Source organism: Neolamprologus brichardi, chromosome 3 (genome assembly GCF_056152115.1).
Source record: "Neolamprologus brichardi isolate AB-2024 chromosome 3, ASM5615211v1, whole genome shotgun sequence".
NCBI lineage: Eukaryota > Metazoa > Chordata > Actinopteri > Cichliformes > Cichlidae > Neolamprologus > Neolamprologus brichardi.
This window is the reverse complement of record NC_142106.1, coordinates 35328686-35356676: the sequence shown is the minus strand read 5'-3', so window position 1 is coordinate 35356676 and position 27991 is coordinate 35328686. Positions and strand designations below refer to the sequence as shown.

The window sequence follows — 27991 nt, the reverse complement described above, 5'->3', positions numbered from 1 at the left end:
ATAAAAACCCTGAAAACCATACATTTCACACCTGAGCCTCAACTCTCGCGGCCCGGTACCAAACGACTCACGGACCGGTACCGGTCCGAGGCCCGGGGGTTGGGGACCGCTGCAGTACAGGACCTTTAGGATGTGATGGGACAGAAGAATAAATGAGAGAAAAATGGAGTCAGACCCAGCACTAGCAGCGAGTACGCAGCCATCTTTAATATAAGCACACAACATTGTGACAGTATATGAGAGAAAATAAAGAAAAGCATAAGAGGTTCCCTTTAACCTAAGGTTAAAGGGAACATATGTGGACATCACATTTTGGGTTATTTAGACCAAAATACTCAATTTTGCTCTACAAGGGCCTGATATCCACTTACAAGGACATTATACTGCTACTGTTCTATCAAACTTTTAAACAAATATCCTCATATGTGGCTCTCATTTTTCTTAGAAACAAAGATTAGGTTAAAAAAAATCTTTGTTTTTACATTCATCAGATCCCAATCAGCCCAAATATCAAAGAGAAATTAAAAATGCATGCCGAGTACGGGTCTTAGGAGGTTAAAGAAGATGAATATGGTTTGTATCTCTGTCAAAAGCCCAGCAGAGGGCGGCATCATCCTGCAGTCGTTTTAGATGAAAACAATCTCTGTGAAGATCTGTCTGATAAGGAAAAGACTGAAATAAACCGAAAGAAAATACATGTTTTCTTTAAAAATAATAATAAAGAAGACAATCACTGACAGTTTGCAGGCAACTGACAAGGTAAATTTACGCCAGAGTCACAGACTGTTGAGGAAGAACACACTAAGAAGCTGTTCAGCACAGACCACCTGCTTTTTGCATTGCAACACCTTTAAAGTAAGTGAGTGTGCTAATGATCAGCAGGTCAGTGATCCAGTCATGCTCTTCTTTCAAACATGGCAACCATCCGGCTGCTCTCCAAACCAAACACGTCTGGTTTACAAAGCCTGCTCTAGTTTACGGTCAGCGAAAGTACAAAGTGCTCGAGGAAAAAAGGTGACGCGTCATCAGGAAAACGCAACTGAGAAAACACAGTCTTGTGTTCCTGCTGTGCAACAAAATGCAGCGGTGGGAAGAGGAATTCCTGAGGTTCAGAGTCGACACCAGCAGCTCATTTAGCCGAGCTCATAATAAATCGGTGTTAACAGGACAGGACATGCTGCGGTTTTTATATCCAAACATTCGCTTCAACAGATTACAACCATAAATCAGGCATTTGCAGGCAGCAGTAAATCATCATCATCAGCGTCGACCTGAAAAACAGCCACTGCAGTCGTTGAATTTGTTCTCCTAATTTTGGAGCGTGTATGTGTGTTTAACATGCCTTTAAATTTGAAGCATCATAATCCAGTCAGCATCTAAAACACAAATTCTTTTACCCAGACCAGCTGGCACTGTGGTTTACCTCACCTTTGAGCCAGCAGAGGCTCACATATGATTGTGAGATATTGTATGTCTGAAGAACTTTAAATGTAACCCTTTAAAGCTTAAACCACAAAATGATTGCTAGAAAATTCTTATATTTTTTTTGAAAATCGAGAGCTTATTGAACCTTACAAAACGCTTTAATTAATTAAATACAAAATTTGTACTATAGTTGCTACATTTGGCATTTTTTGCATCTTATAGGTTAAAAATCTACTGTGCAATTTAATTAAGCTTAATGATGATGACAACGATATAGAAGTGTTACAAACTCATACATCAGCTCATGTGTGATACATTTGGCATGACAGGGTTAAGAATATAAAAAGTCCAAAAAAACACATGTATTGTAGCATTTTACTTTCCATTAGTTTTACCTGATTCTTTCATATCCTATTCAACGAACTGAAATTTATTTTGTTTAATTTCTCGTTTAAAAATGTTATTTTAGTTTTTTTTAAATCAGTTTCAGAATAATTTTTAGACTCCAGCCTTAATGTGGAGGCTGCTTCTCAGACTGAAGTGATGCAAGTTTTTGCCATGCATAGGTTTAGTATTAATTAACTATAATAACCTTGAAAAAGCTTTCACAGGACCTGTCAGTAACTCGACCAAAACCAGTGTGCCACTGGTGTTAAGCTCAATTTACTGGGTTTCTCCGAATTAAAACATTGTCACGTGCAGATCAGGTCAGAGAGCTAATGTTTCACACATTAGTCCTGTCATGCCAAGCTAGTAAAAGTGTATGCAATGATGGCGCAAAATTTAAAAAAGAGACTCACTTTATGGAGGGTATCTACACCAAAGAAATAAATGAGGAGAGCACTCGACCATCGGTGTATAACACAAATTCAGGTAAAGTTCAGGTGTATCCATTTGTCCAGAGGAAGGAGAAACCACTGAATCATTTCACCTGCTCTAATGTAAACCAAAGTGACGACATATGCTCTGCAGAGGAAACAACCCCATTTAAAAAAAAAAAAAAGGACCACTGCTCGCTCCCTCCTGACTTGAGCATGATTTCATTTGTATTGAAGCAGGTGAAATGGACTCATGGATGCTTCTTGACAGCAAGGACCGACGTCCCTGAAGTTTAACTGAGTTGTTACTCAACTGAGCTGTGATGATCAAGCATTTGCTTAATTTTCGAGCTGTGCCACATTCAAAGAATGTGTGTGCAAATATAAAAGATCCTGGCCAGTCTTCGGCAGAAAAATCAGACTCAGGTTTCATGTTCACATGAACAAAAAAATACTAATTAAAATTGATTAATTAAAAAAAAAAAAACAGCACCTCACTTTGCATGTCACATGTCAAAAACAGTCACGTGAATGATTTAAAAAATGTCCAGTTTCCTTTAAGGCAGAAGGTTCTGGCTCCAGCGTTAAACTGAGGTTCGTATTTGTAACAGAGTGAGGAGCTCGCCGCTCCCTTACAGCTGCTACGAGTTTCACAGGAAGCTTCAGCTTTCACTGAGTCTCTGAGGTATGACATGAATACATCGTTGCTCACGGAGGTGTGCAACAGGATGCATTTTGATTGTGTGCTCAGAATGTGCAAGGCTCTATCTACTAACAGAGTTTTGGGTTTGCTGGATCATTCGACTCCACTGTGTGTTTTTTGTCAGAGGGCGAACTATTCATCTGCTCCAGCTCTAAATCCAAAATGTTTTCTTTGGCATCGAGGGAACGTCTGTTAGGAGGCGGTGGATCAGTACAGGAGAAAAAGCGAGGCAGGGTGGTCATGGTCAGCATACCGAGGAGGAGGAAGGAGCCGGCCACCATGAAGGAGGCGATGTAGTTTCCTGTGACGTCCTTCAGGAATCCTGAAATAAAACATGGATGTTACTTGAAGTGTAAGAAACCGTAAAACTGAGAATGAGATGATGAAAGACTGAGGGATAAACTGAAGTGCACAATATCGGCCTCAAGTCGATGAAGGAAAACACTGCAGTGTTTAAAAAAGATGAAGCCCTGATGAAGCTCTGCAAAATCGCACGTTTAATCATTGAATACTAGTAAAAAAGAAGCCTTGTAGGGTAAAATAAGAGCTTCTGAACAGCTCATTCATTTTTCTACCTTGGATCCAGTGACCTCTAACAGTGCAGACAGTTAGAGCAGAAAAAAATGTGGCAGGAAACCTAAGATCAGACATTTGATCTGTAAAAGGGTTTATTTTTGTGTTAAACTCTTTTTTACATGCTTTGAAATTAACATAAAACAGAAACACGCCAATCAGCTACTAGCTAATGCTAGCTGGCTCGGTTACACAAGCTGCATCCATAAATTGTACGAGTGCAACACGTGGGCACATATCTGCTTGTAGTGCTAGATAACACACTGATAAAATGCCAAAATTTCACTCAATGTGCCACCAACTTCGTGGGTGTTATTTAATATACTGCAAGCTCTGATATTAGTCAGATAACTGCAGTAATATACTCCAAAAGGCACCACCAACACAAAGAGGTGCAGTTTAGTGACCCAGAGGTGAGGCTGAGCAGACTCGCCTATTGGCTACAGCCGTCTGAAACACCAGTCAATCAAAGCAGCTACACCCAGGAGTCTGTATTGGACTGATTCCCTTTTGCAGAATGCCTCATGTGGCCACCTGAGGAACTGCGTGTTCTGACAGCTCATTTTTCATCGTCAAAGCTTTCTGCTTTGGGTTGAATGTGGAGAAAGAATGATTCTGGTGACACTAACCAAAAACTGACATGACGCAGCTTGCACGTCCAGTGATGATTTTTAAAAGTGAAAGTCGGATCGGCTTCACAAAACTTGATTTTTGCTCTCTGCACAGGTTTGAGGTTAACAATAAAATGCCACAAAGTGATCTAAAAATAGCAGGTGTGCAGACAAGGTGTCTGCCTTTTATAAGAGCAGTTATCCAAGGTTATGACAGCAACACATTCAGTGTGTTGTATTTTGGGCTGATTTAGGTCACTTTAGAAAGATTCTTTTCAAACTAAAGCCACAATGGAGTCGTTTTTGTTATAAGCTGGCTTTATCTCAGCAGCTTTAACGCACACCTACCTGACAAAGGAGTCCCCAGAAGTCCAGCACCACTCTCAATGAGCTGCAGCAGTCCGAGTGCCCCCATCGTGCGCTCCACGCCCACAATCATGGGCACCACCGCAAAAACCACGGAGGTCAAAGCCCCAGAGCAGAAGCCATAAAGCAGGCTGATCACCATCAGAGCGGCGTAGGAGCCAGACATGGAGCTCACTGGCAGCAGCATGATAAACACTCCTGCTAGGCCTGTCCACAAGGTCAGTAAATGAACAACCCGAAAGTGGCCCAGGTCGGAGAACCAGCCCGACACTACGCGCCCCAAAATGTCCGAAGCACCTGCAGCTGACATAACGAAGGCAGCCTGGTACTCTGAGAAGCCAACTTGGCGACTGTGGGCCACCAGGTGGAAGTAAGGCACGAAGTAGCCGACGTTAAACAGAGTAACGCCCAAAGTGTAGGTGAGATAAGGCCTCTCGGTCAGCAGGGACAGCTCCAGGTAAGAGGCGATGCGCCGCAGCATGGATGCACATGACTTTGTCTCTGAATCCACCTGCAGGAGAGGAAACAAGGAAAGTCTGAGCTTTATCTTTACATATCACTCCAAAGTCAGTGAGCAAGAAACTTTACTCTTCTGTCCTGATGGTTATCACAGAGAACATTATGATATTCCTCTCTGAGAGAGACGTTTTTACTTAAACCAGACCACTGCCTTGCTCCTCCTTCTGTTCTACCTTTGCTGGTGCTTTAGAGCGCCGCTGCGGACGGATCAGCGCCCCGCAGGGTACAATGTTGAGGCTGAGAGCCCCCAGGATCAGCAGGGCCCCTCGCCAGGCGTACGTCTCCACCAGCAGCTGAAAGAGCAGGTTGAAAGCGAAGGAGGAGAGGCCGATGCTGGAGAACCCCAGTCCCAGAGCCAGGGCACGCCGGCGAGTGAAATTAGCCATGACTGTGGCCACCATGGGAGTGAAGACCATCCCCCATCCAAAACCTGGAGTACAAAGCGAGCAAAGTACACCGTGAGAGGCAAGCGAGCAGTTCACTACTTTACGAGTTAATCGGTTAACTGTTAAAACCCTCTTTAAAAAAAAAAAAAAAAAATCCTACTTTCGGTCAGTAAATGTTACAAAGCTGTAAGACAACCTCAGGTTCCACAGATGGGAGACACAACTTAAAATATTGTAAATGTGAAATAAAAATGTTTCTCTCACGCATCAACTGACTTGGAAAACAAAAATCAATTTTTTGCGCTCTTCCTATGATGAGTACGGGAAACTGGGTGGATGCACTATCATATCAAATGAGCGTGAACACCACAACACAAGTAGAAGAACAAAGTGCACAAGGTAAATAGTACAAAAAAATACCACTGATGTATGCAGCACACGGTGTGTGTACAAAATATCTTGAAGCACCAAACTTAAAGCAGATCTGTTGGTGACGGTGTAGTGAGGGGGGCAGTTAGCTCATGGCATTCATAGAAGCAGCAATAACTGAAAACAACTACACTCTGCAGCGTAACAAGAGTGTAGTTGCACCTGTGTGAGTGACTCGCGCCTGAAATACACCTGCTGCTCGTCTGTGATGTCACGTCTCAGATGCAGTTTTGTGCTTTTTGTCACACGGCTTGAAATGAGTTCAGCAGTGCAGCGTGTTCATTTTGAACATTTACCTGTGTCTGAGTCATTCTGACTTGTATTTTGTCTTTTTGTGAATCATTATTAATCTCTGGCTCTCTTCCACAGCATGGTTTTGTTCCGCCTCCCTCGCCTCACCCCCAGCCAAGCAAAGCAGATGGGTGTCCCTCCTTGAGCCTCGTTCTGTGGGAGGTTTCTTCCTTTTTAAAGGGTTTTTTCCTTCCTACTGTCGCCAAGTGCTTGCTCATAGGGGATCATCTGATTGTTGGGGTTTTCTCTGTATTGTTGTAGGGTCTTTACATTCAAAATAAAGCACCTTGGGAAAGCTGTTGTTGTGACTTGGTGCTGTATAAATAAAGTAGAACTGAGCGGAATCGAATCTTGTTTCTGCACGATGTGCAGAAGTCATCTTTCTTTAAAAAGTGAGTTTAATTATACCTGCTGGCTCTGAATTAAGTATTTTTAACATTTTTACCATAACATTGTGACACCCAGCTAACCCTAACTGTAAATTAAAGAATAAATACCAGTTGAAAGTGCTACATCTGTGTACCAATGCTTTTCACTGGATGTGCCAAAAAAACAGGAGCTAAAGCCTGCTAAAACTGGTGGTTTAAGACTAACACACGTTACCTGAAATTACTCCCATCGTGAGGTAGAGGTGTACGAGACAGGTGGACTGCGAGGCAAGTGTGAGGCCGAGGCCAGCCAAAAAGCCTCCCGTCATCACCACCACTCTGGGATTGTAAGCATTACACAGTGCAGCGGCCAGTGGACCTGCAGAACAAGCAAACACATTTACATCATTTATTTATAACTAAATCAACCTTTTCCCCCCTTTAGAAGATTTAAGGTTGAAAGACCTTAATCCAAACAGGGTCACATATGCATCCTGTAGTAGTCTGTATTTACCCTTTAGTCTCACCATAAGTGTGTTAATGCATTAAAAAAGACATAATTACTGTACAGTTGTCACCTGTAATACTACAAACTGCACACTAACACATTCACAAACATCAATGACTCACTGAAGAACTGCTGCGCTGCCAGGCCGGTGGACGAGATCCAGGAGATGGCCTGGGCGCTCTCCTCGAAGTACTGAACGAACTCCACAAAGAAGATGCCCAGGCTCCGCATCAGGCCGAACACGAGGCTCGAGCTGACAAACATGGCAACAACCAGCACCCAGCCCCAGCCTCCATCCGGGCCCTCGGCCTCATCGCTCTGGCTCTGTGATTTGGACTTTATGTTGGTCATTTCCAAAGGAGAGTTATCTGAAATGCAGGTGAAAGCAGTGGGAGGAGAACAATGAATGAGTACAGAACAAGTCTCAGATCCTGTCTGTGATTCTCAAAAGCCATAATTGATTAACTTCCCACAGGCCAATAAATGCTCTGGTTGACCCATGCATGTGTGACTCAGCTGCTCAGCTGCAGGTCTTCATTTGACAAGAAAATATAGGTGAGAGGTGACAGTAACCGCTGAAGTGTTCATGCATCAGCTCTGATCAAATATTTACACGCTCACTGGTTTTGATCAATAATAAATTATATTTCACTGCCAGAGGGGAACATGGTGCAAGTCTGAGTGTGTCAAGATAACCCAGAGTTTAACGGTGTCGCATCTCTTTATAAATTATGACTGATTTACAAAGCCATCAGCTCTGTTTATTTATTCTAACCATAAATTACGATGTTTTGTTTGACTTTGACTTATCAGCTGACCTAAATCTGGGTCATACTCGTCAAACATTCACAGCTATAAAAAGTCATAAAATGGGTAATAGTCATTCTGCACAACTGTCTTTTGACACAGATTTACATACAAGTTAAACAGAGGCTTTTATTCATGATCAGTGACAAGTATTGTTAACGATCTTCAAACTATGAACACAGTGTCAAACACAATGAATAAAAAAGTAACTTGCAGAGTATTACCAAGGGTAAATACATATCTGTAAAGTATCAGTATCTCTTTAACTTTATGAAGAAAAGGTTATGAGCCACTACTGCCATCATGATGCTGTTAATGACTTTCTATGATGTGTTATTTCCCACATTTTCACTTTCGTTTTTCTGGTTTCTGTTCCGCTGTCAGCCATTGATCTTGCTGAAAACTACTTCCTCTTCCACGTGAGTCATCAGCTCACACATATATATGCAAAATCTCCTTCACACCCCAAGACTGCACTCTTCCACATGGAGCTCTGATGTCGAGATGTTGTTCCTGGAATCTGCTGCAACTCTGTTACAGCTCCTAATGCTCCCATTATCACTGGGACCACTTTCAACTTTACCTTCCACATCTGCTCCAACTGTTTCTTCAGCCCCTGGTACGTCTTTGTTTTACTGAACTCCTCTTCTTGCTGTTTAGATGTCCTGCCAACAAGTTTTTTCAAAAAGGTCTCAAAGACTTTGGAGTCAGACCTGTTACAGATCGTCAACTTTTCTTTAATGTCAGGTGTGTTTCCAGAACCTCTAAAAACTGCTGTAATTAAACCTATACTGAAAAAGGACAATCTTGACAAGACACAAATGAACAACTACAGGCCGATCTCAAATCTCCCATTTTTAAGTAAGATCATTGAAAAAGCAGTTTCTCAACAGCTCAATTACTTCTTAAAACAGAATAACTGCTATGATGCCTTCCAGTCAGGTTTCAGACAGAACCACAGCACTGAAACCGCTCTGACCAAAGTGTTCAATGACATATGTCTGAATACAGACAGTGGAAAAATGTCAGTCTTAGTTTTACTGGATCTCAATGCAGCATTTGATACAGTTGACCACAACATATTACTCAAACGACTGGAGAACTGGGTAGGTCTCTCAGGAACTGTACTAAACTGGTTGAAAACATACTTAGAAAACAGGAAATACTTTGTATCAATAGGTAACTTCACATCTGAGCAGACAAGTATCACATGTGGAGTTCCCCAAGGTTCCATCTTGGGACCCCTTCTGTTTAACATTTACATGCTCCCACTGGCACAGATTATAAAGAACAACAAAAAACTATCATAGCTATGCAGATGACACACATATATACATTACAATGTCACCAGGAGACCGAGGCCCTGTACATGCTCTTGGTAAATGCACTGAGGAAATTAATGACTGGTTGTGCCACAATTTTCTCCAGCTAAACAAAAATAAAACTGAAGTAATAGTCTTTGGTGACAAAGAAAAACGATTACAGGTCACCAGAGAACTTCAATCTATACACCTAAAAACCACAAACCAGGCAAGAAATGTGGGTGTAGTGATGGATGCAGACCTAAACTTAGAAAAACACATTAAGACAATAACAAAATCAGCTTACTATCACCTCAAGAATATTTCAAGGATAAAAGATCTGATGTCTCAAAAGGACCTGGAAAACTAGTCCATTCATTCATCTTTAGTAGGCTTGCTTACTGTAACAGCATCTTTACAGGTCTACCTAAAAAAAAATCAGTCAGACAACTACAGGTCATTCAGAACTCTGCTGCTCGAGTCCTCACTAAGACCAAAAAAGTGGACCAAATCAGTCCAGCTCTGAGGTCTTTACACTGGCTGCCTGTCCGTCAGAGGATAGACTTTAAAGTTCTGATGCTGGTCTATAAAGCTCTGAATGGTTTAGGACCAAAATACATCAGTGACCTCCTGACCCAGTATGAACCTTACAGATCCCTCAGGTCATCTGGATCCGGTCTTTTATCAGTTCCCAGAGTCAGAACCAGACACGGAGAAGCTGCATTCAGCTTTTATGCTCCATATATCTGGAACAAACTCCCAGAAAGCCTCAGATCAGCTGAAAGACTCAGTTTATTTAAATCCAGGTTGAAGACTCACCTATTCTCAGCTGCATTTGAATAAAGCACCAAATCCACACTTTTAAGCTTAAATTTTAAAACTTACATTTTAACTACTGATTTTATCTACTGTTCTGATTTTATCTACTGTTTTTTTAATCAATTTTAAATCATGCTTTTTATTTGTTTTTGTTTTTTAATGTCTCTGTAAAGCACTTTGAATCACCTTGTTGTTGAATTGTGCTATATAAATAAACTTGCCTTGCCTTATGTGCTCTTTCTTCTTGATGTTGCCGTCCACTGGGGATTGCCCGGCTATCACAACTCTGGTTTTCTGTTCCTTGTCACACACCGCTATGGTTATATGGTTGGTTTACCGGCAGCTGCTCGTCTGCCTGGAACTGTCAGTCCCACAGGAGCCCTGCTGTTCTCAACCAGCTTTAGTGGTTTCTCTCACCGTGGCAGTCTGCAGCTCGGGCCCTGTCGGCTGTGGCAGACTTCTCCCACTGTGGATTTGGTGTTTAGGGACACTTGTGCTGACACGATAAGAGCCTCTGTGCCATCCTTTACGCCCTTTCGCACTTCATGCGGGAGCTTGAGCTTCTATGTTCCTCATCATGGTCTGTCTTTAGGCACCTGAGACACTTTTGAAGCACGTAACCTTGGGGAGTAGTCATCCTTTTTTTGTGTGAGGTAAACAAGACAAACAAGACCAGTAAGGACAGGTCAACAGACAAAAAGATAAGCAAACTGTGTGAAAATATTATTAAACTGAGTCCAGTGTACTCCGTTAACTATGCACAGTAAAGTATGTGTTGATTAAAAAAAAGGTACATGAAATAATTTCATAGTCATGAAAACTATATAAACTATATATGCTAAAGAAATAACAAAAATAAACAAATAAAAAGAATGCCCTGAAATGCAACATTGTCCATGATGATGATAATAATAATAATAATAATAATAATAATAATAATAATTATTATTATTATTATTATACCTCGTAATGACAGTACTATAAGTAGTAAAAATACATGAATTAAGGGGAGGGGCAATTTTATTAAATTGTGATTTCCTTTTGAACCACTTTAAACTGTCGGCGCCAGAGAAAGCCAGCAAAAGGCATGTAGGGTGCTGATATCCCAGGGCACATCCCAATCACCCCCCAACGCAGACGCATCCATATCAGCCATCACTGACATGTCTGCCCTGTTCTTTTGTTGTCATAATAAAAGCTTGTTATATTATCTTGTTCAGTGGAGAAATTAGAATGATCCTTTTCTTTTGAGAAGTGTTCTATATAATTTTGGTTTGGATTATAATCTAGTTTATATAACTGATTATAGAAGGATTTGAAAACATTGTTGATGTCTTGGGGATTCTGAACTGGATCTCCAGTTTAATTTTCACATTTATGCTGACTCCTGCTTTACTGCTATATTGGAAGCTGTCGTATTTAAGCTGTTTAATGATAAATTGTGTTTTTTTGTGGGTTAATACCTTCCACACAATGATCACGTTCCTGGATTGATGGGTGGTGGAGTAATATGTTTACTGTCTAGATGTGGGATTATTTATTCTCCAAATATCATCAAGTCCGTAAGAGTTCATATAATGGTTTATTATATATGTTGAATGTCAGAATCTGGAGTTGTATTAAGATATCCATCTATTGTAGTAATTGTCGAGTCATTTATAAACAATTATCTTAATAAAAGAGAAAAAGCCATGAAACAAGGATAGGTCCACATTGTTGGGTCCATAAATGTTTGCAAGGGTATATGTTATATTGTGAATTGTTTGGTGGTGTATGTCAATGAGTAAATATGTCTATGTTGATTAGATTTAAGGTTTTGATGTGTATATCCATCAATTTAATGTGATTAAGAAAGAAAAACAAGTTATAACAATAAAAGGAGAGAAAGAAAAAGAAAGAAAAACATTAAAGAGAAGATTATGAGTTTCATCCAGCGTTTCATCCCTGACTGCAATCCCTTCTCCATCTTACTCATAGACTTATCGTGCTGGAATTTGTACCAATGGGTTTGAGCTCATTCATATTGCTGAGCTGGCCTCTCACCATCAGTCTCATCTCTTTGAGGTATTTGGCTGGTGCTCATCGAATACCTTCCCTTGACTGCCCCAGGTAACACAGGTGCTGGAGTCTTACCTTACAAATATTTACCTTATGTATAGGCTTATAACTGATGTTAACAGTTGGCTTTTCCTTGCATGCATGTAATTATAACACACCATACTGGAGTCAGACAATAATAGTGCAGACTGTACGGCTGAGCAACATCCGAGCAATAAGTTACAAATGAGTCAAAGCATCAGAAAGTTAAACCACCAAATCGACCCATAACCTAATGTTACTCACTGCTCAGCAGAAGGAATCACAGGAATTTGCTGCTAACACACATGAGCTCAAAGACTTAAAGCCATCATGAAAGTAACAGTAAAATGTGATTCTCAACAAATACAACTTTGACCCACTGCTTGTCTTCTTCACCATGTATCATAATAATAAAATGTACATTTTAAGTTTTACCTGCAGAAGAAGAAGCAGTCCGGTAGAGTTAGATAAAAGGGGGACAGCAGACACTTAAACAGGACCAGCTGCTATGTCCACCATTCGTTTCCTACAGCCTACAAAGTTGTCAGCAGCTTGTAAGAGGGTTCTGTTAACGCAGATAACCCCGACAGCTCGCTGTAATGAAGCTGGTTTTATTTCCTATAAAGAAAGAAGTCCATGTCTGTCCGAGTTGCCTGTGGTGACTAACACTAACTGGTTATTTTAAAGGCTGATTCACAGACTCGGAGATACATTTCACACAAACTTCAAACGTATGAAGCTAAATGTTTTGTCGGCTACACTCGAACAGGTGGACGACCGCGCGGTGGACATTGTGCACATGCCTTCTCCCCAATCATTATCACATGCACTTGACGTCGACGCATTTGGCGCGTGCGCACTGGCTGGCCGAGGCGACACAAAAATAACTGTTTTTCATGTTTTCCAGCTAAACTATTTGAAAATGTGTTTCAAGCGCAAGTCAGAGGTCTCAAGTGACGTCATTATTAACGTGTGCGCGTGAGCAGAGGTATGACAGCGTTCACTGCGAGAACTTCACCTTTTCTAGCGGAGTGAGAGTGAAAAAGCCGGCTGACCAATGCAGATACTGAAGTAGATTAACTGTAAACAGCTCCCGCCTGAGCAAAGCCTCACTGCGCTGCTCACGGCGACACAACTCACCCCCGGTGCATTCGTGTTCCCGGAGCACCTCGTGGTCCACGGTCTTCAGTTTCACTTTTGTAAACAGATAAATTACATAATAAGGCTCTGTAGTCCACCCGCGAGTACACTCAGGAAACTTACAACCGGTGCGCGTGCGCAGTCCTCACGCGCATACTGCCATGAAAACAAGATGAATCTTATCTGAAAAAACACAAGTCTTATCACTAGGTTTACATAAATATAAGATGCGTTGTGTCTTTTTAAGTGAAGTGGAATTTCAGACCACTTCAGATTTTATAAAAATCAAAAAGTTTTTGAGCTAAAATTTTTCCTACAATAGTTAAATAAACTTCCCAGTAGGGCTCTAAAGACTACTTTTATTCTCCTGTCATTATTACACTCTTCCATGCACTGCTGGAGAATGAAAGATTTAGAGAACACACAGGTAATGTGATCTTGCTGTGTGTGTGTGTGTGTGTGTGTGTGTGTGTGTGTGTGTGTGTGTGTGTGTGTGTGTGTGTGTGTGTGTTACATTAGGGTGTTTGGCTGAGACATGCAGTGTTTTAGTGCAAAATCACGTTAACCCTGAAGGTTAATGCTTGTGTCTCGACACGCAGTGGAAATTCATGCATCATTATGTTCCAAAAGCTCCAACACAGCACAGAGTTTTGTACAGCAGCCCATTTCTATTTTATTATGTCGCCACACAGATAAGGGTCAAAGATCATGAGCAGAAATGTTGTTGACCACTAGTTCCATCGCTGAACAATCCACCACAGACATTTTTTTTAAATCACCTGCTGGCTGCTTTGTATTTACACAGTTTTAACCGAGCAGTACAACTGAATAAAAAAAAGCCTCAAGAAGTTGTTTTGGCTTGAATTATATTAATTTTCATATGAATAGATTAATATCCTTTCAGAGCTGCTTGTTGGTGATGAGATTTTAAGAACCTGGAAGAGAAAAGATCCTGATGCACAACTTCAAGAAAGAAGCAAAAAAACCCAAAACAAAATAGGTCCTCCAGTGGCTTAGACTTGAAACCATGGGCTGCTAAGGACCACAGATTCTCTATAGTGTGTTATCAGCCAATCAGATGAGCCGGTAGAAGAATGTAGACAGTGGAGAGTGAAACAGGTTTAACGGTTATCTTCTCTGTAGGTGTTCAGGATACAGACACTAAAGGGAAGCAACAACAAGGTTCAAAAATTACAACTGACCAGATTTGATTTATTTCTGACTCACAGGCAAACTCACATAAATGACCTTAAATCCAAAAACCTGATTCTGCATCTGCATCTGCATGTAGCTTTTTCAGTGGGAGAAACACTTCGTCACTCACGTGTCCACATTCCTTCCTGATTAAATAACTGTTCATTTTTTTTAATTTATTTAGTTCTGTGGTTAAATATCTACTATTACCTGACAATGATGAGTGTTGAAGGATATTATTTGAGAACCGTTCCTTTTGCAAAAGAAACAACACGATGAAAACACCTGAATACACATAATACTTTATTATTAGAAAGTTATAGATAAAATGATAAAAGTATTTCTTCTGTTATAAGGATCAATTTAACTGCTGCAGATGGTTAAGACTGAGCTTTTTTTAAAACACTGTATTCTCTCTAGAATAAAAGATCACATCCAGAAAAAAATGTTTATAACATGGTAAGTTTTAAATCATAATTTTTAATCATACTTACAACATAGTTATTTTTTAATCATTAAGTGCTTGATAAAAATCATAAAAGCAAATTATTTCTGCTGCAATAATTAACCTGCAGTGAGTCAGAGAGGTTTAAAACTTATTGTTTAGAACAAATAAAATTATATTTCTCATGTTCTCTTTGACTGACCCACTGATACCGTCCTCCTCTTTCCATAGCTGCACACCTACCACACTCCTCAATCTTTCCATTATCAGCCCAGTTCTCGTAGCAGACTAGTTTGTCACTGATCCAGAACCACAGATCCAGCACGCAGCTGTAGCGCAGTCCCACCCATACGTAGGGACTGCTGGCATTCTTGGCTCTCCTCTCCACCCATCTCTGTTGGTGAGGGTTAGTGATGGAGACCAGGTCAGTGTGGTGCAGTCTGCAGTAATCCAAGGCTTCCTCCCAGGTCTTGTTTTCATTGATCAGAATCAATTTATCTGTCAGAAACCATCAAACTTCAGTTAAGTCTGGTTAACAGCAGCTTATGTTCCACTTTACCTTGAATACAGACAGTACACAATAAAACATTGTAGTTTTTCACTTCCTTTAGCTGTATACTTAATTATTTTAAGTGTATACAGTGCATTTGGAAAGTATTCACAGTTCCACATTTTGTCCTGTTACAGTCTTATTCCAAAATAGATTAAATTTCTTGTTCACTTCAAAGTTCTGCACACGATACCCCAAAATGAAAAAGTGGGGAAAAGATTGTTGAAATTTCTGCAAATCAAAAACAAAAATATGGCATATACAGTATGTAAGTATTTACACTTTGTTGAAGCATCTTTGTCAACACTTGAAGCTTCAAGGCTTCCTCAGTATGATGCTACAAGCTTGGCATAACTATTTTAGGGCAGTTTCTCCCATTCATTGCACAACCTCTGAAGCTCCAGGTTGGATGGTGCACAGCTATTTTCAGATTTCTTCAGAGAATCAGGTTCAAACTTTGGCTCTTGCTGGTCACTTGAGGACCTTCACAGTGGTTCTGCAGCCACTTGTTTTTATCTTGGCCGTGTGCTTGGGGGCTTGTCCTGTATAAAATTAACCTAATGTGAATCTAATGTCCGGTGCTCTCTGGAGAAGCTTATCATCAAGGACGTCTCTGTACATTGCATTCATCTTTCCCTCGACTCTGACTTGTCTCCCGGTCACTGCTGCTGACAAACATCCCCAGAGCATGATGCTGCCACCACCATGCTTCACTGTAGGGATGGTATTGGTCCGGTGATGAGTGGTACCTGGTTTCCTCCGGACGTGATGCTTGGCATTCAGAGTTAAGAGTTCAATCTTTGTTTCATCAGACCAGAGAATTTTATTTCTGATGGTCTGAGCATCCTTGGGTGCATTTTGGTAAACTGAGGAGTGGCTTCAGTCTGCTCACTCTACTAAACAGGCCTGATTGTTGGAGGGCTTCAGAAATGCTTGTCCTTCTGGAAGATTCTCTCTCCACAGAGCAATGCTGGAGCTCTGTCAGAGTGACCATCACTCCTTGACTAAGGCTTTTCTACCTCAAACTCTCTAATTGGCGAGGTGCCTCAACACAAGCCTGTCTCAGAGCTCTACAGACAATTCCTTGGATCTTCTAAGCCTACTGATGCTCCTATTACAGGGAAAAATAAATCAGATTAATCTTAGTAAAAACTCACCATCATAACAGAAGAAAGGATTTTTGTTGTTGCATTCATCAGAGCTCCATTTTCCTGATCTGTTTAACAGAGTCACAGCACATTTCTTGTTGTTTTGTCCATCATTAAATAACTCCATATCCCAGTGCCTGAAAGAGAAATTACTTCCATCTGACCACCTCCAGGTGTCTCTGAACAGGCCGATCCACACAGTCATCGGAGAGCTCTGAGACTCCTTCAGGATCTTAAATTCTTCCCCATCCACCTGATCGAGTCCACTGGCCAGGTCAGTGCAGTGATCTCTGCAGTAGTTCTGAGCCTGTGTCCAGGTTATCTTCTTCTCAATCAAATGGATCGATTTACCGTCTCTCTTCTTTCCTGTTAAGCAAAACATCAAAACAAAAAAAAATTTCCATCACCACAAACATTTGAAGAAATACAGAAAGACACATAATTTGTATGATTCCTCAAACATGCTTTCTCTCCATTTCTCTTTCAGGTCAGTTATATTATCAAATCAGACTATTATCCACATATTCTCACCATCGTAGCAGATGAACCACAAAGTGTGGTCACATCTGGCATGTGTCCAGTTTTCTCTTGTCTTCACACAGTTCTCATATAGATCATCTGGTTGAGAAGGTCCCCATCTGGTTTCATGTTCAGTGTATTTCACCCCTGGCAGAGACCAATGCCACATCCTGTTTTCTTTTCCTGGGTTGCTGAACAGTCCAATCCAGGCTTTACCTTCATACTCTGTGGATTCACGCAGTCTCGCCATGTCTGCCATGTCAAACACGCTGGCCAGGTCTGCATAATTCTCTCTGCAGTATTTCTGTGCTTCTTCCCAGGTTTTGTCTTCTCTAATAAAGTGGTACTTATACGGGTAACAGGTGGAGATGAAACACTGACCTAAAAGCAGTAAAATATTAGCAATAATGCTGCATTTACAAATCAAACTCACTGGTTCACAGATAAACAGTCTACAACACAAGTGTGACTCTGAGCTCAGTGACCTTGTCAATGAGAGACAAATGTGTGCAGATAAGACAAATAGATGAAAATCAAATGGAAAAACAAAGAAAAGACAGAAGAAGGAGGAAGACAAGACATTACAAAAAACACAGGGTGAGCTTGTAGGAATCAACAAAATACACACCAGGTAGAGAAATATCATCTCTATAGGGAAACTCAATCAGAATAAAATAAAAGTCGGGAGATTTTCCACTTACCCATCAGAATCAGCAGAAACAGACTCCACCGCATCTTTAATCTGCCGGATTAAATAAATATTTCATTAGATAATGAAATCATGTTTCATTTCATAGATGGTCTGGTTATAATCATCATTATAATCTGGGTGTACAGATTGGAAGTTCAGCTTCACCCAAATGCAGACACGAGCAGGCAGCCAGAGTTTAACAGGAAGTGAACCGTTTATTCAACTGATGGCAACAAAAGAACAAACGCAGCAAACATCCAAAGGGTGAAAATGTAAATTGTAAATGTTTTACATCACTCATGTATACATCAAAACATAGAATTAGGCTTTGTCACTGTTATCACTGTTGTAAAAATACTCCATGCTGCACTAATACAGAGGTGTCTTATTGTTGAGGTCAGGAGCTGCCAGATCTGTTTTCTCTGGTCTGCATGCATGAAAGAGTCTCTGCTTAACATAACTGATATTATATTAAGGCTGATTCTTCGGTTTAAAGGTGCTTTTCTTTTAAATCCAGTCTGCAGCATACCTTAGAAATTGATTTTTGAAAATATATAAATATATATAAACACAAACAAACACAAAACATGCAATGAATTACAGATTTCAAACTTACATCTGGTTAGTCGTTCGGGCCTTCGTCTCATTTGGCCTCTTTCCTCGAAGGGTTCAAATAAATACTGAAATAAAAGCAAACACAGAGAGCTCATTATGCAAAGATTGGAATTTAAATATTAAAATACTGCTGCTGCTTTCCGAAAGATCAAGACGAGGGAGTTTTTACACGTATGAAAGCGGTATTCTGTTGCGTGTTATTTATTTAAGAGCAGACAGGAAACAGGAAAATAGCTTTTTCCTCAATGATTGTAAAACTGTATAATTTTGTTGTTGTCTCTTGTTTTTGAACTGACTTCTCATCATATACTTTCACCAATGAAAAATCTGATGATGGTTTGGATCATTTATATGCAGAAATATTGAAATGATGGAAATATGTATATTTTTATTGTGAGCTTGTTCTTTACCTGAGTGTTTTATCATAATGTTACTTTACAATTTTCTTACTTTTGCATGTAAACACTGAAACACTGCTGATAAAATAAGACCAGAATCTGTGGATAATTTGCTTTTTATTACTTGTTTTTCATTTAAAATGACTTTTGCAATTATTGGATGTCGTCACTTACAGTCTAATGTCTCTGAACTTTCCCACACACGTTGGAGAATATGACTGTTTTTCAATAACTATCATTAAGAGATTATCTTAATTTTCATATGAACACATTTTTCACTGTACATGTAAAGTTGTAAATCCTCCCAGTGTGGATCATATGTAAAATTTTAATGCAAATTTCTCTGAAATGATTACGAGATAAACATGTGAGCAAATGAGCCAAACGCTCAGAAAACTTCCCACGAACTCTAGTCGTCTGCAAAAAAACCTCAAATATATATATTTTTTGAAAAGTGATCACAAGCATGTTCTTATTGTGATAATTGTTTTCATTAAATGAATGAATTAAGGATAAAAACCATTAGAGGTTCATAATAAACTGACAATAAATGTAATGTGTGGGAATATGAGACAGTGAAAGGATAAAAGAGAACGTATTTTTAGTGTTTTTGCTTTATATTCAGAAAAACAGACTAAAATATCTAAAAAAATGGCAGAAATACAGAAATACAGACTGCCCATTTGTAGTGCAATCCTCAGGTAAACATCCTGAGGATCAAGGTGCAGTATATGAAAGGGAAAAGATACCGTGTAACTTGTTACGACATGTTGTGAAGTGAATTGGATTTTAAACCATGTGCTCACATAAGCACAGGAGCTGTATGCTGTGCATGCTGCTCTCTCAGACTGTTGCTGAAGGAAATACAGTGCTGTTAAAAAGTGTTTTCTCCTTTCCTGATTTCTTAGTTTTGTGCATATTTGTTACATGTTTCAGATCATCAACCAAATGTTAATATTAGACAAAGAAAACCTGATTTTTTTAAATTATGGTTTCATCTATAAAGGGAGGAGGTTATCTAACAGTGTCCTACAGTGTTTTTTTAGCATCAAGGGTGTCATAAAGTTTGTTGTTTCTCTTATTTCATGTAACTCCATTGCTATCAGCACTTTGTCAGTCATTTTATTTTTAAAAATAGTCTCTTTCTGTTTGCGGTTAAAATCAAACAAACAGTAAGAGCCCTGTGAGTGTTGAGCTGTGCAGACAGCAGAGGGAGTCAAAGCCAAGTGAAAAACTTATCAGGGCTCAGAAAAGGCTTCAGGTGGGTTTCTTATTTTTCTCACCCACAGCTCTGCCAGTAAAGGCCTTAAAATCCTGTTTTTGGCAACAGTGTTATTCCTAAGCAATCTTTTCTTGTTTGAATGCATCAGTCTGGCTCTGCTTTTCCTCCCATGACAAGTAAAAGCATTAAAAACATTGCTCTGAAGCCCTGAATGTAGCCAAGCGGTTATAGAAGTTATTTAGCTATTATTTAAATTGAATGATATTATCTCTTTGAGAAACATTCCTTTGTTCTTTACCCAACTTATATGAACATTATGTTTTATTTCAGGGGTGTGACGTAACTTTTCAGCAAGGAAAAAACTCTTCCTGCACTCTTTAACGAGACAAACTGGACCGCATGAAAACACAGTGTACTGACGAACTCCTTCCAGGGTTAAAGAATAATAAAACTGTATTACATGTGTAGTTAAATATTTACTAATAGCTGACAATGACACATGTTGGAGGATTTATTTTAATAACCATTCCTATAGAAGCAATAAAACACAATGAAAACAGCTGAATACACATAAAACTTTATTATTGGCGAGGTATGCATAAAATGGTTAAAAGTAAAAGTATCATCAGTGTTATATGGATCAATATTACTGCTGCAGATGGTTAAGACTGAGGTTTACCTTAAACAAATGATTATAACATGGCTTTGAGGACCAAAAAGTGGCTTCTAATCATTGTACAAACACAATTTCAAATAACTTAAATTAAACAGTATAGTGAATATATATTTTTTAAAAATCAGCTGAATCAACAGGCTTGTGTGTAATGTGCTGGGTGGTTACTTTTAATATCTACAGCAGTATAAAAAAATAATAAAAAATGAAGGTATGAAGGTGTGTCGACGAAACAGCAGATTAAACATTTATCATAGATATTAATTGTCTTGGTTGAAACTGGACATGATGTCAGTTCCTCCTCTCTGCTTTCATTGCTAATATGCTAACACAACATGCTGTGATTTTCTGTGTGAATAACACACACGAGACCCTAAAACAAAAACTGTAATCACCCTTTTTATATAGCTTTTTTAATGTTGGATACAGTCTCTTCTCCCTTAATCCATATTTTGGTTCTTAATATAAAACACAGAGGTGACTCACTGCAATATTATTATTGTTTTTTCATCTTTCTACATTAAGTGCTTGATAAAAATCATAAAAGCAAATTATTTCTGCTGCAGTAATTAACCTGCAGTGAGTCAGAGAGGTTTAAAACTTATTGTTTAGAACAAATAAAATTATATTTCTCATGTTCTCTTTGACTGACCCACTGATACCGTCCTCCTCTTTCCATAGCTGCACACCTACCACACTCCTCAATCTTTCCATTATCAGCCCAGTTCTCGTAGCAGACTAGTTTGTCACTGATCCAGAACCACAGATCCAGCACGCAGGTGTAGCGCAGTCCCACCCATACGTAGGGACTGCTGGCATTCTTGGCTCTCCTCTCAACCACTCTCTGTTGGTGAGGGTTAGTGATGGAGACCAGGTCAGTGTGGTGCAGTCTGCAGTAATCCAAGGCTTCCTTCCAGGTCTTGTTTTCATTGATCAGAATCAATTTATCTGTCAGAAACCATCAAACTTCAGTTAAGTCTAGTTAACAGCAGCTTATGTTCCACTTTACCTTGAATACATACCTTGTAGTTTTTCACTTCCTTTAGCTGTATACTTAATTATTTTAATTGTGTACAGTGCATTTGGAAAGTATTCACAGTTCCACATTTTGTCCTGTTACAGTCTTATTCCAAAATAGATTAAATTTCTTGTTCACTTCAAAGTTCTGCACACGATACCCCAAAATGAAAAAGCGGGGAAAAGATTGTTGAAATTCCTGCAAGTCAAAAACAAAAATATGGCATATACAGTATGTAAGTATTTACACTTTGTTGAAGCATCTTTGTCAACACTTGAAGCTTCAAACCTTCCCGAGTATGATGCTACAAGCTTGGCATAACTATTTTAGGGCAGTTTCTCCCATTCATTGCACAACCTCTGAAACTCCATCAGGTTGGATGGTGCATAGCCGTTTTCAGATTTCTTCAGAGAATCAAGTTCAAACTTTGGCTCTTGCTGGTCACTTGAGGACCTTCACAGTGGTCCTGCAGCCACTTGTTTTTATCTTGGCCGTGTGCTTGGGGGCTTGTCCTGTATAAAATTAACCTAATGTGAATCTAATGTCCGGTGCTCTCTGGAGAAGCTTATCATCAAGGACGTCTCTGTACATTGCATTCATCTTCCCTCGACTCTGACTTGTCTCCCGGTCACTGCTGCTGACAAACATCCCCAGAGCATGATGCTGCCACCACCATGCTTCACTGTAGGGATGGTATTGGTCCGGTGATGAGTGGTACCTGGTTTCCTCCGGACGTGATGCTTGGCATTCAGAGTTAAGAGTTCAATCTTTGTTTCATCAGACCAGAGAATTTTATTTCTGATGGTCTGAGCATCCTTGGGTGCATTTTGGTAAACTGAGGAGTGGCTTCAGTCTGCTCACTCTACTAAACAGGCCTGATTGTTGGAGGGCTTCAGAAATGATTGTCCTTCTGGAAGATTCTCTCTCCACAGAGCAATGCTGGAGCTCTGTCAGAGTGACCATCACTCCTTGACTAAGGCTTTTCTACCTCAAACTCTCTAATTGGGGAGGTACCTCAACACAAGCCTGTCTCAGAGCTCTACAGACAATTCCTTGGATCTTCTAAGTCTAGTGATGCTCCTATTACAGGGAAAAATAAATCAGATTAATCTTAGTAAAAACTCACCATCATAACAGAAGAAAGGATTTTTGTTGTTGCATTCATCAGAGCTCCATTTTCCTGATCTGTTTAACAGAGTCACAGCACATTTCCTGTTGTTTTGTCCATCATTAAATAACTCCATATCCCAGTGCCTGAAAGAGAAATTACTTCCATCTGACCACCTCCAGGTGTCTCTGAACAGGCCGATCCACACAGTCATCGGAAAGCCATTGGACTCCTTCAGGATCTTAAATTCTTCCCCATCCACCTGATCAAGTCCACTGGCCAGGTCAGTGTAGTGATCTCTGCAGTAGTTCTGAGCCTTTGTCCAGGTTATCTTCTTCTCAATCAAATGGACCGATTTGCCGCCTGTCTTCTTTCCTGTTAAGCAAAACATCAAAACAAAACAAAATTTCCATCACCACAAACATTTGAAGAAATACAGAAAGACACATCATTTGTATGATTCCTCAAACATGCTTTATCTCCATTTCTCTTTCAGTTCAGTTATATTATCAAATCAGACTATTATCCACATATTCTCACCATCGTAGCAGATGAACCACATAGTTTGGTCACATTTGACATCTGCCCAGTTTCCTCTTGTCTTCACACAGTTCTCATTTAGATTTTGGTCATCTGGTTCAGAAGGTCCCCATCTGGTTTCACGTTCAGTGTATTTCACCCCTGGCAGAGACCAATGCCACATCCTGTTTTCTTTTCCTGGGTTGCTGAACAGTCCAATCCAGGCTTTACCTTCATACTCTGTGGATTCCCGCAGTCTCGCCATGTCTGCCATGTCAAACACGCTGGCCAGGTCTGCATAAATCTCTCTGCAGTATTTCTGTGCCTCTTCCCAGGTTTTGTTTTCTCTAATAAAGTGGTACTTATACAGGTAACAGGTGGAGACGAAACACTGACCTAAAAGTGGTAAAATATTAGCAATAATGCTGCATTTACAAATCAAACTCACTGGTTCACAGATAAACAGTCTACAACATAAGTGTGACTCTGATCTCAGTGATCTTCTCATTGAAAGACAAATGTGAGCGACTATAAGACTATAGTGTTTGGATACAATAAAGATAATGTTCACAGTAAACAAAGACATGAGATTGAAATAAAAAGGATTATCCATAACAAAAAGAAACAATTGAATTGATGGAGATCAAATGAAAAGCAAAGATAATTAAGAAACAGATAAAAAAAAAAATTGTCAAAAAAAAGAATCATAAGTTTGTAATAAAATACACACCAGGAAGAGAGGAGTGAAATCTACAACAGGCAAAATTAACCAGATACTACAGAAAATGAATAATAGGAGTGAAAAAACACACCAAAGATCATTAAAAGGACAATCATGAAAGAGCAACGTAGTGGAAATATTGAGAGAAAAGAATTACAGCAATAAATAATAACAATAGCAAACATCAGAGCAGAATGTAAACTGGAAAAATACAAACATGTTAGCAGAATAAAACTGAGGAAGCAGTGCGGAGACTTTCCACTTACCCATCAGAAGCAGAAACCGACTCCACCGCATCTTTAATCTGCCACATAATGAAAACATCTTTTCTTTAATATACAGTAAAAAGATGACAACACTTTGAATGTAAAACGTGTCGTTTTAGTGTGTGTGTAGAGAAATGACATTCATATAGAACTTGCACTTAAAATGCTGGAAATCACTGTTTTGTTTGATACTGTGTTTGGATGTGTTTCTCGAGGAACTGTACGAAAACACGTTTTAGTTCTTTTAATTCAATTCAATTCAATTCAATTTTATTTATATAGCGCCAAATCACAACAAATGTCGCCTCAAGGCGCTTCAAACATTAACATTCAAATAAAATGATCTGTTGAATTAATCTGATAAACCACATCTCTAATTGAGAAAATCTTACCTTAAACTCAGGTTAAGAAAATTAAACCTCTAATACAACAGCTGGTAAATGATCTGAAACACATTCGGTACTTAGAATACATTATGATGCATAGAGTTTATTATTTTTAGCTTCTCTTTAATATCATAGTGTTTATTCTTCATATTTCTAATTGTGTACAGTGACGCTGGTCGCACATTGTTAATTCATGAAGCTTTTATCAGTCTGTTGTTGCTTTTGCCATTAGCTTATCACATTTATCCAACAAATACAAGGTTTTTAAGAAATAGCAACATCTAATCATGAATGAAACCCTCATCAGTTGAGCCTATACTGTATAAAGTTTAACCTGGAAGTGTATTAAGTGCTACCCAGGAATCAAGAAAAACCAGACAGTATGTATAAAATGACCCATTTATTACTAAATACCTCAGAAGTCCCCAAAAGGCCGTTCCTAGTCTGGTCTGGACGCTCTACTTTAAATTTGTCTGATTATCATTTGAAGCGACAGCTCTGTTTAGGTCATTGATGAGATACTGTGTGATCATTTTGCAGTGCTGTACAGAAAGGTTGGGTTGGATCCCACAATTGTTCTGTGGGACGCAGATCACATTTTGAAGAGAGGACCCAAATGCAGACGTTGGGAGACTAAACTTAACAAAAGCAAGCTGTTCATTAAGGCTGCAATCATAAAAAATACATAACAAAGGCAAAAGGAGACTCAGATTTTGACTAAAAGCAAACTAAACTGGGAAATCCACTGGTCACCAAATAATAAGCACACTCCATTCAATGTAATGAATTACAAATTTTAAACTTACATCTGGTTAGTGGTTCTATCCTTGGCTGATGTCTGTCGACGAAGTGTTCAAGTAAATCGGGAAGTACTAACAAACAAAGAGAAGGCTTTATGGAGAGCATGGATGGATTTAAATATTAAAATAGTGCAGTCCTAACCAAATCAGCAGAAGCATCACTGATGGCTGTCCAACAAAAACAAACTGAAAGCATCATTCTGTCTCGCCCTTTTTTCACTCACAAACATATAAAATATAATAATTTTCCCCAATAATTGTAAGACTCTATAATTATATTGTTGTCTATTGTTTTTGAACTGACTCCTCATTATGAATATAATAATAATAATTAGTTTTTTATTATTTTTATTACCTATGTTTCATTTAAAACGACTTCTGTTATTATTGGATGTCCTCACTTACAGTCTAATGTCTTTGTCCCACAGATGTTGGAGAATATGATTGTTTTTCAATGACTATCTGAATTAATAGATTATCTTAATTTTAAGGTTGCAGCACACTGAATGCAACCAGAGTCATAGGAGGACACATGAACACATTGTAAATCATCCCGCTGTGGATCATATTTGAATCTTATTTGATTCCCAAAAATATTCTGACCTTGTTTGAGTGACCGCTCATATTTTGTTTTATTGGTTTATTTTTAAAAATGTGATCACGAGCATTTACATATTATTTGCTTTAAAATATCTCTGATGGTGGCTGCCAGCTGACACAATGAGTGATAATTTTGATATTTTAATGATGATAATTAAATAAATTAAGGGTTTTTCATTAACTCATTATAAATATAATAAAGGTGGTAATATGAGTAAAAGGGAGAGATGAGAATGTATGTTTAATCTTTTTAGTTTATTCTCAGAAATAAAGATTAAAATAAATATGAAAATTCATAAAAATGACAGAAAATTAGAGACTGCGCCTTTTGTAGAGCAATCCTCAGGTAAAGATCCCGAGGACCAGGGTGCAGAATATGAAAGGGAAAAAATACAATGTGCCTTGTGTATTCAATATTTCCAGTTTGATAGTGTAGTATCTGCCCTGTGAGTGTTCAGGTGTGCAGACAGTAGAGGGAGGTAAAGCCAAGTTTAAAAATCAAGGGCTCAGAAAAGGCTTCAAGTCACTGACCAGCTCTACCAGTAAACATCCAGTTTTTGGTCCCAATATTATTCCTGATCAGTCTTTTCTTGTGTTAATGCATCAGTCTATGATTATTAATGGCAATGATTAATGCTGGCTTTAAATTCTGGGTCACAAAATATATTTATATCTGTTGCCTTTTCCTGGAACAGCTGAGTAGTCATCATTAACATTATAACTCTGCTTTTCCTCCTGTGACACTTCAAAAACATTGCTCAAAGCCTAATGTAACCAGAATAGAAACTATTATGAAGTTGTCAGAACAGAAATACGTATTATGTCTTTAAGGGGACTTTTGTTCTTTCCCAAATTTATTTTAAAGTGTTGGTGGATGTTATGTTTTACACATATTTTGGTTTATCTGATTAATACAGATCAATAATCAGTCAATCAGTCAATTTATGAAGCATACATTTATAGAGCAACACACACCAGAAACTACAAAATTCATGTCACAATCAAATTAACATTATAAAACACAATGTACACTCTAATAACTACACCTTGTTAATCCTGCGTGAGCCCACAGATTCAACAAGGTGCTGGAAACATTCCTCAGAGATTTTGGTCCATGCTGATATGACAGCAATGTTGTGCATTCAGAGCTACTCTGCATATCTTCACACATTCTTCACCACAACCCTGCTGCTAACCTGATGTTTTCTCTTTTTCAGACCATTCTCTAGAAAAATCCCAGCAGCTCCGCAGTTTCTGAAATACCAACCTGTCTGGCACCAAAACCACGCCCCATTCAAAGCAGCTTAAATCATCTTTCTTCCTCATTCTGATGCACAGTTTCAGCTTCAGCAGGTTGTTCTGATCAAGTCTACATGCGTCAATGCACTAAGTTGCTGCCATGTGATTTGATATCTGGGGTTGAACTATGTGTATAAGATATTTAAAGCATCACAGATTAATAAAATAATAATAAAGAATTTAAGCTACTTCAATTATTGTCAATTTTGTGTAAGTCAGAAAAACTGCCTTATAGAAACCCAAACAGGAGACTTTAGTTTTACTTAATCTCTAAGGAGTTACAACAGAAATGAGAAATAGCACCCAAACGTTACAGTTTCTACTAATCTCCCATGGTCTTTGCTCCAGTGTCCACTTTCTGAGCTCTACATCGTTTATTGTCTCTGTTGTTAACGCTTATGTATTTCCCAATAAATATGCAGTTCGTGCTCAACAGGCCTTTTGCAGGATTGTATTTCACAATAGCAGGACAAGTTGTGTAACATTGACTATGATAAACACTCTCTGACTCTCACTGATAGATCAGTTTTCCCTGCAACCTCATACGTCTATAATTTCTCAAGATTTCTGGGAATTAGTCATAGCTGAAGTTTTTATTTTGTTGAATAAATGTATACTTTTTATATATTTAAATGTATTTACAATGAGAGCTTTTTGTATCTAGTAGAACTATATG

At 39.0% G+C, this 27991-nt stretch overlaps 3 protein-coding genes across 6 annotated transcripts; all 3 read right to left on the bottom strand.

The window, feature by feature from the left end:
- Positions 1–169: 169 nt before the first annotated feature.
- Positions 170–13210, bottom strand: slc16a13 (solute carrier family 16 member 13). Of its 4 annotated transcripts, none has more exons than XM_087837069.1 (7): positions 13144–13210; positions 10146–10562; positions 7120–7365; positions 6725–6868; positions 5189–5445; positions 4479–5007; positions 170–3268 (listed from the first exon to the last, which is right to left on the bottom strand). In XM_087837069.1, the coding sequence occupies exons 3-7, from the start codon at positions 7346–7348 to the stop codon at positions 3015–3017; spliced, it is 1413 nt and encodes a 470-aa protein (XP_087693195.1). In that variant the 5' UTR covers positions 7349–7365; positions 10146–10562; positions 13144–13210; the 3' UTR covers positions 170–3014. The 4 variants fall into 4 exon arrangements, with proteins under 4 accessions (XP_087693195.1, XP_006801808.2, XP_035768354.2 ...); XM_006801745.3 differs by lacking the exon at positions 13144–13210 and adding an exon at positions 12439–13129; XM_035912461.2 differs by lacking the exon at positions 13144–13210 and adding an exon at positions 12439–13129 and having other exon boundaries at positions 10151–10562.
- Positions 13211–14933: 1723 nt separating this feature from the next.
- LOC118453503 (C-type mannose receptor 2-like) lies at positions 14934–17734 on the bottom strand. Its single transcript, XM_087837071.1, has 4 exons — positions 17701–17734; positions 17012–17380; positions 16490–16846; positions 14934–15280 (listed from the first exon to the last, which is right to left on the bottom strand). The coding sequence occupies exons 1-4, from the start codon at positions 17732–17734 to the stop codon at positions 14934–14936; spliced, it is 1107 nt and encodes a 368-aa protein (XP_087693197.1).
- Positions 17735–21199: 3465 nt separating this feature from the next.
- Positions 21200–24261, bottom strand: LOC118454985 (C-type mannose receptor 2-like). The gene is made up of 4 exons (XM_087839338.1): positions 24231–24261; positions 23265–23639; positions 22743–23099; positions 21200–21546 (listed from the first exon to the last, which is right to left on the bottom strand). The coding sequence occupies exons 1-4, from the start codon at positions 24259–24261 to the stop codon at positions 21200–21202; spliced, it is 1110 nt and encodes a 369-aa protein (XP_087695464.1).
- Positions 24262–27991: the final 3730 nt, after the last annotated feature.

Bases quoted from the DNA above. Each gene is read 5' to 3' on its own strand.
- slc16a13 (XM_087837069.1), bottom strand. From the start codon at position 7,348: ATGACCAACATAAAGTCCAAATCACAGAGCCAGAGCGATGAGGCCGAG. The intron at 6,869-7,119 runs GTGAGTCATTGA...CTTGTTCTGCAG, and splicing joins GGCAGCGCAGCAGTTCTTCA to GTCCACTGGCCGCTGCACTG. The intron at 5,008-5,188 runs GTAGAACAGAAG...CCTCTCCTGCAG, and splicing joins GCTCTAAAGCACCAGCAAAG to GTGGATTCAGAGACAAAGTC.
- LOC118453503 (XM_087837071.1), bottom strand. From the start codon at position 17,734: ATGCGGTGGAGTCTGTTTCTGCTGATTCTGATGG. The intron at 17,381-17,700 runs GTAAGTGGAAAA...TACTGCTTTTAG, and splicing joins GTTTCTGCTGATTCTGATGG to GTCAGTGTTTCATCTCCACC. The intron at 16,847-17,011 runs GTGAGAATATGT...TTTGCTTAACAG, and splicing joins GTGGTTCATCTGCTACGATG to GAAAGAAGAGAGACGGTAAA.
- LOC118454985 (XM_087839338.1), bottom strand. From the start codon at position 24,261: ATGCGGTGGAGTCGGTTTCTGCTTCTGATGG. The intron at 23,100-23,264 runs GTGAGAATATGT...TTTGCTTAACAG, and splicing joins GTGGTTCATCTGCTACGATG to GAAAGAAGACAGGCGGCAAA. The intron at 21,547-22,742 runs GTGAGTTTTTAC...GGTTTCTGACAG, and splicing joins TCCTTTCTTCTGTTATGATG to ATAAATTGATTCTGATCAAT.